The sequence below is a fragment of the Larus michahellis genome, chromosome 4 (assembly GCF_964199755.1).
Source record: "Larus michahellis chromosome 4, bLarMic1.1, whole genome shotgun sequence".
In the NCBI taxonomy this organism is placed as follows: domain Eukaryota; kingdom Metazoa; phylum Chordata; class Aves; order Charadriiformes; family Laridae; genus Larus; species Larus michahellis.
Genome location: NC_133899.1, coordinates 88768402 through 88783006, shown reverse-complemented (window position 1 = coordinate 88783006; position 14605 = coordinate 88768402). Strand labels below are relative to the sequence as shown.

At 42.7% G+C, this 14605-nt stretch overlaps 1 protein-coding gene across 1 annotated transcript in view; it reads left to right on the top strand.

Annotated features, from left to right (window-relative positions):
• The first annotated feature begins 3581 nt into the window (after window positions 1–3581).
• The window catches only part of SLC17A6 (solute carrier family 17 member 6), a 34943-nt gene continuing 23919 nt past the window's right edge, over window positions 3582–14605 (top strand). The window contains exons 1-3 of the mRNA XM_074586292.1: window positions 3582–4415; window positions 7306–7558; window positions 8704–8822. Of these exons, the coding sequence (XP_074442393.1) occupies window positions 4330–4415; window positions 7306–7558; window positions 8704–8822 (458 nt within the window). The 5' untranslated portion in view covers window positions 3582–4329. The remainder of the gene's footprint in view (window positions 4416–7305; window positions 7559–8703; window positions 8823–14605) is intronic.

The following is a 14605-nucleotide window of genomic DNA, read 5'->3' as shown; positions in this document are numbered from 1 at the left end:
GGGTGACCTTCCAAGTGAATGTGTATGTTCTGCCCAGACACATGCTTTCTTTATCATGTTTCGGCTCAATCCTGTTCTCTTTGGGACACAAAACGAGAAAGATAAACTGTCTTTGTACTGCTGTGGAGATACAGAGCCAAGATCTGATCCAACAGTTCAACTTCAGCCATGTTTGTTTTATAGCGTAGAAATTACCAATCCGGCCCACAGCTCAGGAAATTAAAATATCATGCAGGTTGTAACCAACACAGATCAGGAGGAAACAGAAAGAAATTCTGTGAACTTCTAGCATTACGGCGCATTACAGCTATTCCTTTCAGCACCGTTGCGTAACACACTTCTCAACAGGACATAATAACCACATTGTGCACACAACCTAAGTCTGGAGTTATATGCACAAAAAAAGAACAAAGCATTTCATAAAATATATGTTTAGCCACTACTGGATGTATCTCCTAAAGGCAAAATTGTCTATAAACTATTGTCAACCAAACTTCATGTAGTTTTGATTGGGATTCGGGAATCTTTACAGGTTGGAGTGCAGGATTCAGCATGACTCTGTAACACAGACATGCATTTAATGACATAACTAAGATTTTGAGCACATAATTTATACCTGAAAATTATATTGTATCCTTGAGAAGAGTATTCTGTCACCTTTTAGTAGATGGGGAAAACAAAATCTCTTAGGTTGAATCTGTATGATCATATGAATTTCAAGTAACATATATATGATTATTTTTCAAAATGGATCATAAAATACATATTAATTTATAAGTTTTGCATGCACGACACTTGGGAAAGAGAAAATCCATATTGTGGTGTATCAGCAGCAAAGATAAGGTCAAAAATGGAATTTAAATAAATCATATTTTTAAATCACTGGTATGTATCACTGATGAAAATTTTAATTTAGGGTGTAGTTTGTTTCAGCAAGGCTAAAATGTAGTGGACAGAATGATACATTTCTGTGTTGACTTTCTAGTCGTCTAAAAGGATTATACTATATTTAGACACTATTCTGAGGGTTATTGTGGACAATTTTGAGATTAGATATATAGCAATAAGAAAAAGCAAGCTAAGAACTACATCTGTAATTCTTAATCTCTTCCAATTAACTTGTTGAAATAGCTCAGTCAGAAACTTGTAAAAAGGGACTATTTATAGAAAGAAAAGTGCAGGTAAGGACTCAATCCTTCAGCCTTCACACAAGCAGAAGCAAAAGAAAATCTCATCAGGCAAAGAGAATTGTATTTAATTACAAGATGTCAGGATTAAACAATTAGCTTTCTGTTCTATGTGAAAAACTGCAGGCATCTGCAGCATCCTGCATCTTAGCATATCATCCCACAGATATTCTTAGAGCTTTTTCAGAACTGCAATTTTTATTGGGTCACTTTTGACTGAATCTCTTTCCTTCTGGTCAATATGCGAACATTTAGCAGTGATATCCAGACTAGAATTTTCTGCATAACGTCCTATTTCACCTGCCACTGACACCAGTGGAAAGAACTCACAGTGATTTCACTGGAGTTTGAATTAGTCCTTTTGTGAGAGGAGTCTGCCTGTGACAGGTATTCATTACAGAAATAACTACTGATAACAATTTTGATAACATATATTAATGCTATGTGTTGTTTCTTCTAGAAATGCTTTATTCTATGAAGGTTAGATAACAAATATATAATGTTAAAAAAGCTGACAAGTCTGTACATATTTTATAACACTAATGACATTAGCTTTCTACTGCGCTTATTAGTACCTCATGTGAAACCAAAACAGCTGAGCTTGATCAGGATGTGACTCAGTAATACCTGGATATAACATGTGATAGACCTAAAATTTCTACTTCAGATGGCTACAGCAGCAGCCTAGTCACTATAGCATTTTACTATACCAGGGCTGTTTGCTATTTTGCATATTTTATCCAATTAAGGACCAATTCTGCTCTAGTAAGAGTCTACACCCAGGAGTGTCTCATTTGGCCTTTAAATTCATTTTTGTGTGATATGATAAATTATTTATCTTTCCCAAATCAGTCATCATTTACTTATTAAATACTATCATTTTATTAATAATTGTTGCTGCTGCGTAGTAGCCATAGCATCAAAAATATGCCAGTGCTGAGCTTTCTAAAAAAAAAGGTCAGAAATCCTTGTACGTCGTGTGCAAATAAACAAAGCACCCTTGCCCAGCAGACTTCACAGTCTCAAATTCCAGCTCAGAAAAGTGCTTAGCACTTCTCTGAAAGGCTTGTGTTATGGAATCCAATCCCATTTCATCCCTGCTAAACAATTTCCCATTCCTGCTGCCTCTCAGAAAAATTTAATACAGGTTTCCTTTGAGCATCTGCAATGGCACAGTGGAGCCATGAAACACTGGGAAGGCTTGTTTATGTAACTGTGCAGCTTGGCATGTACTGGGAAAAATCCTTTCGGCAGTGTAATGGTAGTGAAGATGCTGCACTGAAACCGAGGCTGAAAACCACATTCAGTACCTACCATGATTTAGAAATCGGCACTGTGTTATGATGCTAATTAGCAACATTTCAATTACATATAGATTTTATTTATTTTCTGATCTAGAACTTTATGGGGTTTTTACAACTTTGAAACGAAATATTGAAATTCTATACGGATTAGTCATTATGGGAATTTCAATATTAAAATAATTGGTCTTGTCTAAACGTGCTTTGCTCCTGTAAAACTTCATTAACCCTCCACCAGAGGGCAATATCAGAAAAAAATATTTATATAAATTCGAAGAGCAGTAGCTTTTAGGATATTGCGGCTGCAACACAGGTTTTCATTATGGAACCTTGCTGATTACATTTTGTCACCAGCTAGGCAAATGAAGGAGTTTAATTATTTTAGAAGGATTTCTTTACAGCACAAGTTATACATTTATTATTTTTTTAATTAACAAACCTACAGAAACTTTAAGATTAACATGAAACCTAGAGAAATATAACGGTTATGACTTAGAAAGAAATATTACCTTTTGCATCTTCAATCTACCTCAAAGTGATTAAAGTCAGAAAATTACTACTAGATTCTGGAAAGAATAATAATTCTGTTCAGAATGTGGCCAGCTCAATCTAGTGCTGTAACTACCACAAATCAAGTCCAAATGTTACGCTGGCCTACTCAGAGGCATGAAAGCAGAGGACACAAAAAAGATGAAAAATATTAAATGCTTAAGAGAAAGCAGTCACTAATGGATGCTTAATATGATATAAAATAAGCTCTTTGACTAAATATGGATGTAGAGACAAATATACCTTTAGAATAGATGTTATCTATTTATAGCAAGAGCAGTATTATTTGCAGTTAATGCCCTGCTTCCCCAGAAGTGCGACTGACTGCATGAAGGCCACGTCCTTTCCTCCACACAACAGTACAAACGGATCAGCGACTCTTGCCCCCGACGTGCGAGGCGAACCCCGCGGCACTGTCCGCGGCCCCGGGCTGGCCCCGAAGAAGGGGGGCGACCATGGGCCCTCACGAGGCCCCGCGGACGCGGGTGGGAGGCGAGGGCGCGGCTCCCCGCGGGCTGCGGAGCGCGGTCCGCCTCCGCAGCGCGGGGTGGGCGCGGCGCTGTCCACGGTGCTGAAGGGGGGCGAGGCGCTGTCCGCGGTGCTGAAGGGGGGCGAGGCGCCTTGAGGGTGCCGCTCGCCTCCGCCGCCGCCCCGGGGCGCGACCTGCGCGGCCGCGCTGGGAGCACCGCTGCGCGGGTGGGCGGGCGGGCGGGGGCAGCGCGGACACGCCAAGGCTCCTCGCCGTCCGAGGGGTTTAGCCAGCGGCTGCGGGGCGCGGGGTGCTCCTCAGCCATCTGCTCACGGCGGCGAATCGCACCCCTCCCCCGCCGGCCCTACAGCCGGGGACACCGCCAGCGCCAAACCGAGATTGCTTTGAAACGCTCCCGCAGAAGGGATCTCCATCCCCTCCCAGGCGGGCATGGCACTGCCTCCACCCGCCACCACGGAACCCTGCAAGGCTGAGAAGAATTTCTGACCGTGCCTGGCAACTCCGCGCTGCCGGGAAACCCGGGGGCTGCCTGCAGCGCTCTCAGACTCCCCGCTCGCTGCCGCACACAGGCGCGCTCCCTCGCCCTCGCCCCTCTCCCCCCCCCGGCTCCGCACGCCGGCGCTCCCTCTCTCTCACACACACACGCACACACGCTTTCTCTCACTCTCCCTTTACCCGAAGGTGCACTGATAGCCATTTAATGAGGGGGAAAAGTTAGGAGATTAAAGCAATATGAACCATCGTTGCTCGTAGCAGTGCCCTTTCCAGAGCAGAGCAGAATCCACCGAGCATCCCTGCAGGAATGGAGTCGGTAAAACAAAGGATTTTGACCCCTGGCAAGGAGGGATTGAAGAATTTTGCTGGAAAATCGCTTGGTCAGCTCTACAGGTAAGACTGAGATCTCTTCCAGGACTCCACTTCCTAGAAATATTTGGAAGCTTTTCTTAACCGCCAGCTGCTGAAGGAGGTCGAATTGCTTTGGGGAGGTTAGCGGTGGAGGGGCTCGGAAATGTTGAGATACTGCTGATACAATCTGGATCCTGGAAACTAGTGCTGAAGCTTCTCAATATGGCACCCTCGTAACTTCTCTATCTGATTCGTAGATAGTGTGAGTAAATACGTAGTGAAAGATTGCCCCATCTTTCTCCCACAAAACCAGGATCCCATCTTGAAATCATAATTAGGAGAGAGCAGATCCTTGTATTTTTTTGCTGTGTTAATTTTGCAATGCAGTTACAGGATCTTTCCCCCTGCCCTTACCAATCATTAAATAATAATAATAATAATCTTTCCTGGTTTCGATTAGTCTTGTCCCTTGTGTAATTCGTCGTCAGAGGAAGATAAACATGGAGATGTATAAATAATTGATATCCGAACGATTTTTTTTTTCTCTTGAAGCTGAAACATATAGAGGGATGTGTTTAATTATTTATCCTTCTGCCTTGAGAAGCATCCACTTGTCTTACAGGTAATGCAGAACTGCAATTTCTAAACTCAAAAGCATCACTCAACAGTGTATTTCTGTGTGTACAGAACATTTCTACCGTCTTCGAGCCCTGTACACACAGATAAAGAAGCCCCAAATTCTCGCATACCTAAAAAGTGTATGCGCTGAAGTTGACACATCGTGCTCTACCCAATCTGGCGACTTTAGTGACCTCTAGGACGTCTGAGAATAGGCTGTGAAATTCCAATGTATTTTCGATTGTCCCCTCTGCTAGAAATTACCCCGAAGTGGATTTTTTTTGAATTTCAGATTAAAGGTAACTGCGGATTTATCTGCCTAGGGTAGGTCACGTAAAAGTCTTTTTTCCATACCTATGCGGCAGTGTTGGGCACAGGCACAAGGCTGTTCCACAGCATGAGTCACAACTTCTGCTGCCATTTTCAGGAAAGGGGACATATCAGTGAAGTGATAAAGACAAAATTAGGATTTCATTTTTAGTAGGAAGGGTACAATTTTGAAAAGCCAAAAGCCAAACCAAAGCCATCAACAACGCAGTGAATATCCTACAGTTTTTGGTCATATTTAAGTAATTTTCAATGGTCAGAAAAAGAAATATTGATGATCTCGAATAACTGCTTAAAATATAATTAAGGAAATAAACCTCTTTTTTTGCACTAAAAAATTCTACAATATAAAACGAATACTATCATATCTCCATTCTTCACATGGTGAATAGTGGAGAAACGGTGTTTGTATTTTCCAGCAAAACTCCGTTTGAACTCCCCCCTTGAATAACAAATGCGCGAATTCCTAACCTTTTTTCAACGCACGGGACGGAAGTATTTTGTTTCCGATTTTTAGAATTAAAATAGCTTTCCTGTCCCTTACACATTGATTTCTAGTGTCTTCACGAAGACAAGAAGTCCATTCAGGGAGAAAACACTTCTACACCGTCCTTTATTCGCACGAACGAATTTTGAACATAAACCCGCGGTGTTTTATTTTTTTCACAACTTTAAGACATTCCTTAACGCGGCGGTCCTTAAGCATGGAAATAATTCTCCCAACAAAGAAAAATCGGGAGAATTTCAACGGAGTAATTATTGGAGAAAATCCCTGTATTTTCTCCAAAACACGGAGAACCTTTTGAGCCTGATTCCGCTAATTGTTACTGCCCCATTAGCCGGATGAGTTAACCTCAAAGAGATGCTCCGAGGAGAATTTCTGACGTGAGAAAACACTCCTAGAGCAGGGGTGAGGGCAGCGGTAGGACAGTCCAGAGTGTGGGGTAATGGCCAGATATTCTCTCCTCAAAAGGATGGAGCTTGGATGGAAGCGGTTAGTTTTTCCTGTCTTTTAAATATCTCAGGGACTGCAAAAGAAGATTAAGAGATTCAGCATGGGACACTTGTTCGATAAACCCCGTCTTTCCTACTACCGACATGGCATTTTTAAAGCTTTACCAGCAAAGAAGAAATAAACCGAAATGTTCTAAGTCACTTTTCGTGGATTGCAGGGTATTTTTTTTTTTCCGGTATTTTTCTGTTGATTAGAAATAGCTGCAAACAACCGTTCCCCTTCGGATTCCTGCACATTGTTTTCTAGGAGATAGGATTCTCATGTAAAAAGAAGGGAGTGGGGGCAATGAGATCGAGTTTAAAGCCGATCTGGGGAGGTTAAACCTGCTAAAAGATCCCACGACTGCACCGTGTAGCTGAGCAGATGCGATTTTTTGGAAAGACTTCTCCGGAGCTGCTGGTTCTCTAAAGACGCTCATGTTTTCTTTCACTGCATGTGACAGCCATTTTGCAAATCTAAAATAAGTATCAATATCGCCCCCCCTCCTTTCTGTTAACATTTCTTTTGTTCCCAGACCTGAAGCGAGATGCACACCAAGATCAGCCCCCTCGGTGTTTCTAATACAGCAAAGAGGGAATAAAACCTTCTCCAAAAGACTGTTTCGGTGTCCATACTATGCCTCTTGGGCTACCCAACATGGCGCCTCTGCAGTGGTTACAGATGATGTCTTCTTAATGCGTCCTACATATTTCAGCAGAAGTCTTTAATGATAGATGAGCAATTCTCAGCTAGAGCTCCTCCCTGGGCTTCTGCGGCGGGGTGGCGGGGGGAGTTGGGGATGACTAATCGTGACTCCCACAGGTCATTGCCAAAGAACAGTTGAAGGTGAATGGAAAACAAGGAATAAATCCTCAAATCAATCCAAAGCGAGCCAAAGGGGCGGGGGGAGTGGTGAACTTAAGCCTTCAGCTACCCGAAGTGGCTGTGCGTTCAGGCGGCCAGGGCTTGACTTTCCCTTCTTCTGTCGGGCAGAGTCCTAGAGAAGAGGCAGAAGCCCGGGGACACCATCGAGCTGACGGAAGATGGAAAGCCCATGGAAATGCCCGAGAAGAAAGCCCCGCTATGCGACTGTACCTGCTTCGGGCTGCCCCGGAGATACATCATTGCCATCATGAGTGGACTGGGATTCTGCATTTCCTTCGGGATCCGATGTAATTTAGGAGTGGCCATCGTGGATATGGTCAATAACAGCACCATACACCGAGGAGGAAAAATTATTAAAGAGGTGGGAACCCTTCCCTCGTAAATCCCATGTCCTCCCAGTACAACTCCCAGGTCTAGCACCTTTAGCGCAGGCGAGACAGACTCGGACGGTTTCGCAGCGTTTCCACCCCCCCACACGCCGCTTCAGCCCGCGATGCTCCCCGGGGCGGGCGGCCCCGTCGCACCGCCCGGCCCCGCCGCCGCCCTTTCTAAGACGCCCCGTTCTTGAAGGAGAAACAATTTCTACCGATTACTCTTATTTTCCTTTTCGGTTCCCAGCCCCATTTTGCGGTATTAATTTGCGCGCAGATTTTTTTTTTTTTTTCCTTTCGCACACAACCTTGAAAAAAGCAGATATCTCGTAAAATAAGGCAGAGGATGGGGGAAGGAGGGCATCGAATAAGCGACTGCCAGCGGATGTGCCGCGCTGTAACAGAGACGGGGAGGTTGTGCAGGAATGTTTGAAAACACCAGAGTGAAAGAATTTCCGTTGATAAAAGGCGTTAAAAACGATAAGACCCGTTTTAAAGCTGGTTATAGCCTAGCGATAAAGAGGTGAATGCTAAATACGGACGAGTGCTAAATGTAAATAAATATACAAGTCCGCCGACAAACGCTGATAGCTTACTCCTTGCACAGGCAAAGTGCTTACAGCATCGGCCGTGTGGGGAAGGAGGGCAGGCGACGCCTCCGACCCCCCCATGACCGCGCAGGGCTGTATTTGGAAGCCCGGAGAGATGGCCCCGAGGGGATGCAGCAGCAGCTGGGTGTCCCCCCGGGTCCCTGGGGCTGCGCTGCCCCGGCCTGGCCCCGCGGAGCCGGCGCCGTCCGAGCGGCTCTGGTCACTCATGGACGACCCTGTCCTTCTCCTGTCCCAGAGAGGCACGTAGGGTGCTGGTTTTATTGCTATTATTAATTTGGTTTGCTGCTTATTTACGCGGCGGGGAGCCGGAGAATTTGCTGTGGTGGGCTAAGGCACAGTGAGCAGCTTTGGGCACCCGGCGCGCCGTGTCCTTGTCCCCGGCCGCAAAGTGCCACCCCCTTGCTAGAAACCCCCCCCTCGACTGCCCGGTATGAAGTTACTGCGGGTGAATGCTTTAATCTGGCCCGATTACAGCCTTCCTCTTCTCTTTCTCCCCTTCTCTCCCGGTTCCTTTGCATTGGAAGAAAGCGAAGTTTAATTGGGATCCTGAAACAGTCGGCATGATCCACGGCTCTTTTTTCTGGGGATACATAATCACCCAAATCCCCGGCGGGTATATCTCGTCCCGGCTGGCAGCTAACAGGTAACGGAGTCCTAAATAGCCCCAGGGTCCGAGTGGGAGGTGCCGGGAAGCGGGGGGAGCCACTGAACTCCCCCGGAGCCGGGGGCAGGGCAGGACGGCCGGGCCCGCCGCCAACCGGGCCTCCCCTGCACCCCGGCAGCACACCCCCCCCCCGCCTCTGGTTCAATGGCGGTGGCGTTAAATAAGGAAAAAAAACCACTTGTATGAAATCCGGAAACGTGGATGTGGTGATGCACTGACCACCTATCTTCAAACTACCTGCTGGTTTTGCGGGGAATATCTCGTGTTTGTTTCTTTTCCCTTTAATAAGTCATTTAAGGAGGTTTTGGCAATGATATTCAAACAACCTGTATTCAGAGGCAAATTCAAAGATTCATTATTTCATCAATGCTTGCAAGGTTATTTTTTTTTTCCATGATTGAACGAAAGAATTTTATGATTTTTGTTTTAATGAAAAGGAAAACCATCAGTAGGAATTTTCCATTAACGCACAAATGGATTTAGAATGGTCGAAAAACATGTTTCAATGAGACTTCCACAATGAAAAGAAAGTGCAGATGGTGCGGGGACTTAAGGACTCGTTTCTATGGTGTCTGGCAATTTTTCAAGCACCCTGGGTGCGATTCTACCTGTTAATTAGATCCACTGAGTATTCAAGACACATGAGGCTTTCACATCCATGCTTAACGCCATGGGCTCATCGTTTGCAGAAGCAGCGAAGGTCCTAGTGCCACTCTTCAAAACAATAGCAAACTAAGTGCAAATGGATACTAAAATCAGCAATATATACCTTTAACTCTTCTCAGGAGTGGGCAACATCAAAGGTAGGCCTGGGTAGGCAGAGAGCTTTGCCTGGCGAGGAAGCTTACTTGTGTTTATTTGAGAAAGAGGGGGAGGAGAGAGGGGAGCTACAGCGAAAATGCTCTCTCCAAGGTAAATACCTTTTTAGACAGAGACCTAGATTAAAAATAATGAGTGTTTACTAAGGGAGAGATGCTCTGTAACTGAGACAACCCTAATGTCCCTCATTTTAAAGCAAATAAAACCAAATACATTTATTATACTGGGATATCCGTTGCCTGTACGTTTACAAGTGCCATCTTTCTGATAATGGTTCAGAAATGTAAAAGGCTATTTGAAAAAACAATTAACAGCCAGTTAAAGGATTCTTTTCCTTTCCTCCCTCCGTCGAACATTTTTGCATCTTTACACAGCCTGTAAATCGTCAGGATTAATTTGAGTTTTGCTTGAGTAAAGACTGCAGAATTTGACTCGGAGAACCAAAAATCTGTCTTCATTATCCAGAGCAACATCAGTAAAGCCATTTGAACCAATCCAGATTTAAAGTGGTGCAACTACAAAGATTTGCAAGACAATGGCAGGGACATTCCCAGGAAAGCTAATTAGTAGAAACACACAACCTGGCATATGTGAATCAAATTTTCCTCCTTTTCACAAACATTTATCTTTATAAAGGTAAATGAAGACTAGTTCCAGTTATTAACCTGGGTGTATTTTAACTCAGCAATTTTCACAGATTAGTGGTTAGTTATTACTCTTGTGGAAGCCTCTGAGACAACTCCAACACAAGGCAAATGACTATGTAAATCACAGATTTAATTAAGGAACTAGCTATGACATATACGCCAGTGATTGCAAATAGTAAAATAGGGATAGTGGCTGTGAGTTATATTTCGTTTGTAGATAAAAATGGCAGAGAATAGAGTGCTGTGTGGTTACATGTAGTGGCTGGAATAACAGTGTATTGAGGAGGCGAAAATACAAGTTAGTTCCTGAATGCTACAAAGAGATTTTGACATCTACACATTCAACTTGAAATTACCAGGATGACTGTAGGGTAAAGCGGCACCCAAAATAAGGTGCAAGCCTTGATAGCCATACCCTTTCCAAGAAACTGCATAAGAAAAAGTCAGTCAAGTGAGTACGCAGGCCTAGAGGCCTACAGGACCGATAGAATATGAGCTACTATAAAAATCTCTGCTGATTTACTTGTCTCATGCTACAGCCACAAATAGTCCCTTCACACTGTGGTGGATGACAGCCAAGTAACTTTTTTTTATTTTTTTTTTTACAAACCTCACTGAATATCTTTGTGGCGTCAATGGTTTCCTTTGCATTCAGAGCAAGTTTGAATTTATACGGAAAAATAAAGTGTTCTACCTAAAAAACAATAGACTTCAGAATAACATCACCAGATTCAAGATGATCTGTGAGAAACTTGTCTTTGAGCTTAAGAAAAAGGGAAATTTTCAAGACAATAATTCCCTGCAAGGGAAGGAGATAATGATTACATGGAAAAGATAGCATGAATGAGGAACCGACTCCCAGCTGCTAAGAGTGTCAAGGAAGGAAATTGGGAGGAGGGTTAAGGTGTGCTTTGCAAGCTTAATTTATTATTGACAGGGAGTTGCTGAGTGTACGGCACTGAGTTTGCTTGGCATTAAGATTCAGTCTAGCAACCAATTATAGAGATTGAGTTGACATAATTCGAAAGTTTCTCTAAGGTAAAACACACGGAAGAAATGACCCTCCTGTGGTATCAAGAAAATCTTTCTACACACAATGCATTAATTTCAAGCTGGGCTGAAACCCTTTATTTTGATTCTGCCCCTGTTTTAAAATACCTACTGCCAATCAAGAATTAGCAGTCCTGAGCTCTGAACTCTAACATATTTTCTTCAACTGAGTCTGTCAATGGGTAACATTTTACTGAGATCCTTTGCTAATTGTAGAACTCAAGGCTGCTGCTGCAGTTATTCTCTTCTGCCTTGAGCCACTGCTCTTATCATGCATAGCTCCCCACTACTTCTGACAGATCAGATTTAGTGATTTACAGATTTACAAGTAGCAAATGGAATTTCTCAGTAATTTGCACTTGATAGCTTGGATCTCAATTTATCTTACATTGCGTCATTGAGAATTTTCTATTATAGAGTATTTTCAGCCTAACACTAAGAAAAATGCTTTATTTAAAAGAAGTGTATTTACACTGCTGTAGTACCCAAAAGGTCAAGCAAAATTGTGTTCAAAATGTTTAGAAGAGAACATTCAGAAACAACACATCTCCAGACTACTTACCTCCCAGGTGGTCAATAGAAGTTGGGCTAGTATGTCACAAGAGTCAGTGTTCCTGAACACTTTCAACCTCTATTGACTTTTATAGGAATAGGGAACCTTCAGTACATTGCAAGTCAACATAATTTTTCAAAAGACACGTATTGGACCTCAGATGCCCCCTCATTTGCAATCAGTGAAGCTTTAAACTTCCGTCCCTTGAGTTGTGTGTGAAAACAGAAGAGGATTCCCTTTTGCCCCAAGAGGTTAGAGACCTCCCAGAGGAGGATCTGCCTCTGGAAGATGCTGGTATGAAAGCACTATGCAACCGACCACAGCAGACTGGGGGAACAAAGGAAGAGCAATGTGGAGTCCCACGGGTAGGGTTTGTTACAGCTATACCTTTTCTCAGGGTTAAGTTCTCAATGAACAATGAACAATTAACCTTGCCATCGATAAAGCACGACCTGATGATAGCAGAGAGTATTGAGCAGGCTCTAGTAGTTTAGAGAAGGCGTCTTGTTGCATGGACATCCAGGTTTGCGACTAATCTGGGTTACTTCTCCTATTTGAACATATGTACAGCCTCACACTATAAAATGTGCCCTTCTCCCCAGGCTGCAGTACACTGGGAGCAGAATTCATGGTCCCCACAGAGATGTTTACGTAACTATCTTTATCGAGAGAACATCGGCTACGATTCAGAGCTTTTGAGACTGTAGTGGCCATAATAGAGCAGCAGATTCCAGAGACAAATCCAAAATAATGTAAATGCATATTTGTTACAGCCCTTTCTGATTAGTAATAGCAAAGCTTTCTCCCCCAAGACTGAATTAAAGGGGGAGATTTATTATATTTTTTTGAGATTGTTGGGGGTTCAATGCTATGTTTTCCGCTAAATCACAGTGGATTGTGACTAGTGTGAGCAGGGCTTTCAGGAGGAAGGAAGTGAGTTGCTTCTGCATTGTTAAAAAGTATTTTTCCTTGAAAAATACAAGAAAACATGAAAATTCAAGTGTCATGCCCTAATACCATGTATCCACACTATTTAATCAGCTGAGCTATTACTCATAATGGCAGTTAATGCCATTTAAAAGCACATAAATCTCATTTGAGTGCTTTTAAAGTACAGGTTTTAATGTCAGCATTACAGAGGCTCCCGCCAGAAGGGTTGTCATTATACGATTACGATGCGATGTGAACAGAAAGGGTATGAAATGCTGACAGTCCTCCAACCCCACCTAGTCTCAGTTTCTTCTTAGTCCATGAAAATAACTTTGGCTAGGGCTAATCAGAATTCATCTCATCTTGACAAATTTTAAAAAATAATCATCATTCTCTGGCACTGAAAACTTATTAAAAGAAAGGAAGAGAAATTATGTGGTTTGGTGGTTTTCCAACTCTATCATTCAAAATTTGACTTAAATGAAATGCAATGGCCAAGGTGTTTAAATGTTCTAAACCAGGCTGAGGGATGCGATATTCTGATATGAAATTCATAAATGTCATTTAGAAACGACATTTGTTATATATATTTGTTCTTTTGTAATATCTTAACAACTATATTTTAAACAGATTTTGCTGTTCTGATGCTTTGAAAACAGCAAACTGGAAACTGGTGTAGTTTTTCTTGACTCTGAGCTCTTCCCGGAAGATTTATGCTCTTTGAGCGAGTTAACAAGCACTTCAAACCTCAGGTGTATTGTGTCATTCCCGGTATCTCTGCCTGTCTACCCTGTAAGGATCCCAGGTTACTTGGGGTATTTGCACGGGTCATCACGTGCCGTGATGAAACCCCTTTTTTTTGTGTTTTTCTCAACCAATGAGTGCCTGTAACTGGGCTAGTGATATTTATCACACTGGGACACTGGCAATTGACTGGCTAGTGTTTGTGAACCTTTCAAAGATATGATACTGCTGAATAGTCCTTAAGCAAAATCTACTGTGATCTTCACATTTCTTCAGCCATTTCAGGCATATGTATAAATGCTGAGAAGCTTGTGGGTACAAAAAGGACCAGACAATCAGCTGATATATTAAGTACCATTTGGTAAACTGGCTTCTGTTCAATATGTATGGCACTCAAGTGCAAGGTAACATCAGGGAGTGGGGACCCCCCCTGGAAATCAGTCACGCTCAGTGGGATCTTAAGCCATGCTGAACTAGAAACTCATCTTGAACCTCCAACATGATGCTCTAATAAGGAAGCTGGTGTAATCCTGGGATATTTATTTTTCTGGTTTTAGTGCAATGAGTGTATTTAGGTCAATGACACTGACCTTGGATTGTTGTGGGTAATTTGGGTACATGCATGTTAATATGTGTGGCAAAAAGCTAGAGATTGATTTAGAGATCCTTAATTACTTAAAAGATGACAGTATATAATGTCACATAGTGAAAGAAATAGCAAGGACCATGTATTCAGGATATTAGTATATGAAAAAGAATGCTAGGAGGCAATCTGACTACAAAGTGTGTGTATAACTCCGCTCCGCTCGAAAAAGTTGCCAGGTATAAATGTGTGCTCTAGTCCCAAGGAAAGATATAACAAGAATCAGCAAATGACAATCATATAAATGGAAAAAAGCATAAATATTAACAATAATGACTAACCACCACTGATCCAACCAGAGAAATTATATGCTAGATTCTTCTTTAGGTACTAAATTCCTATATTGGAAGTTATATTTTAGCTATTATAAAATGCT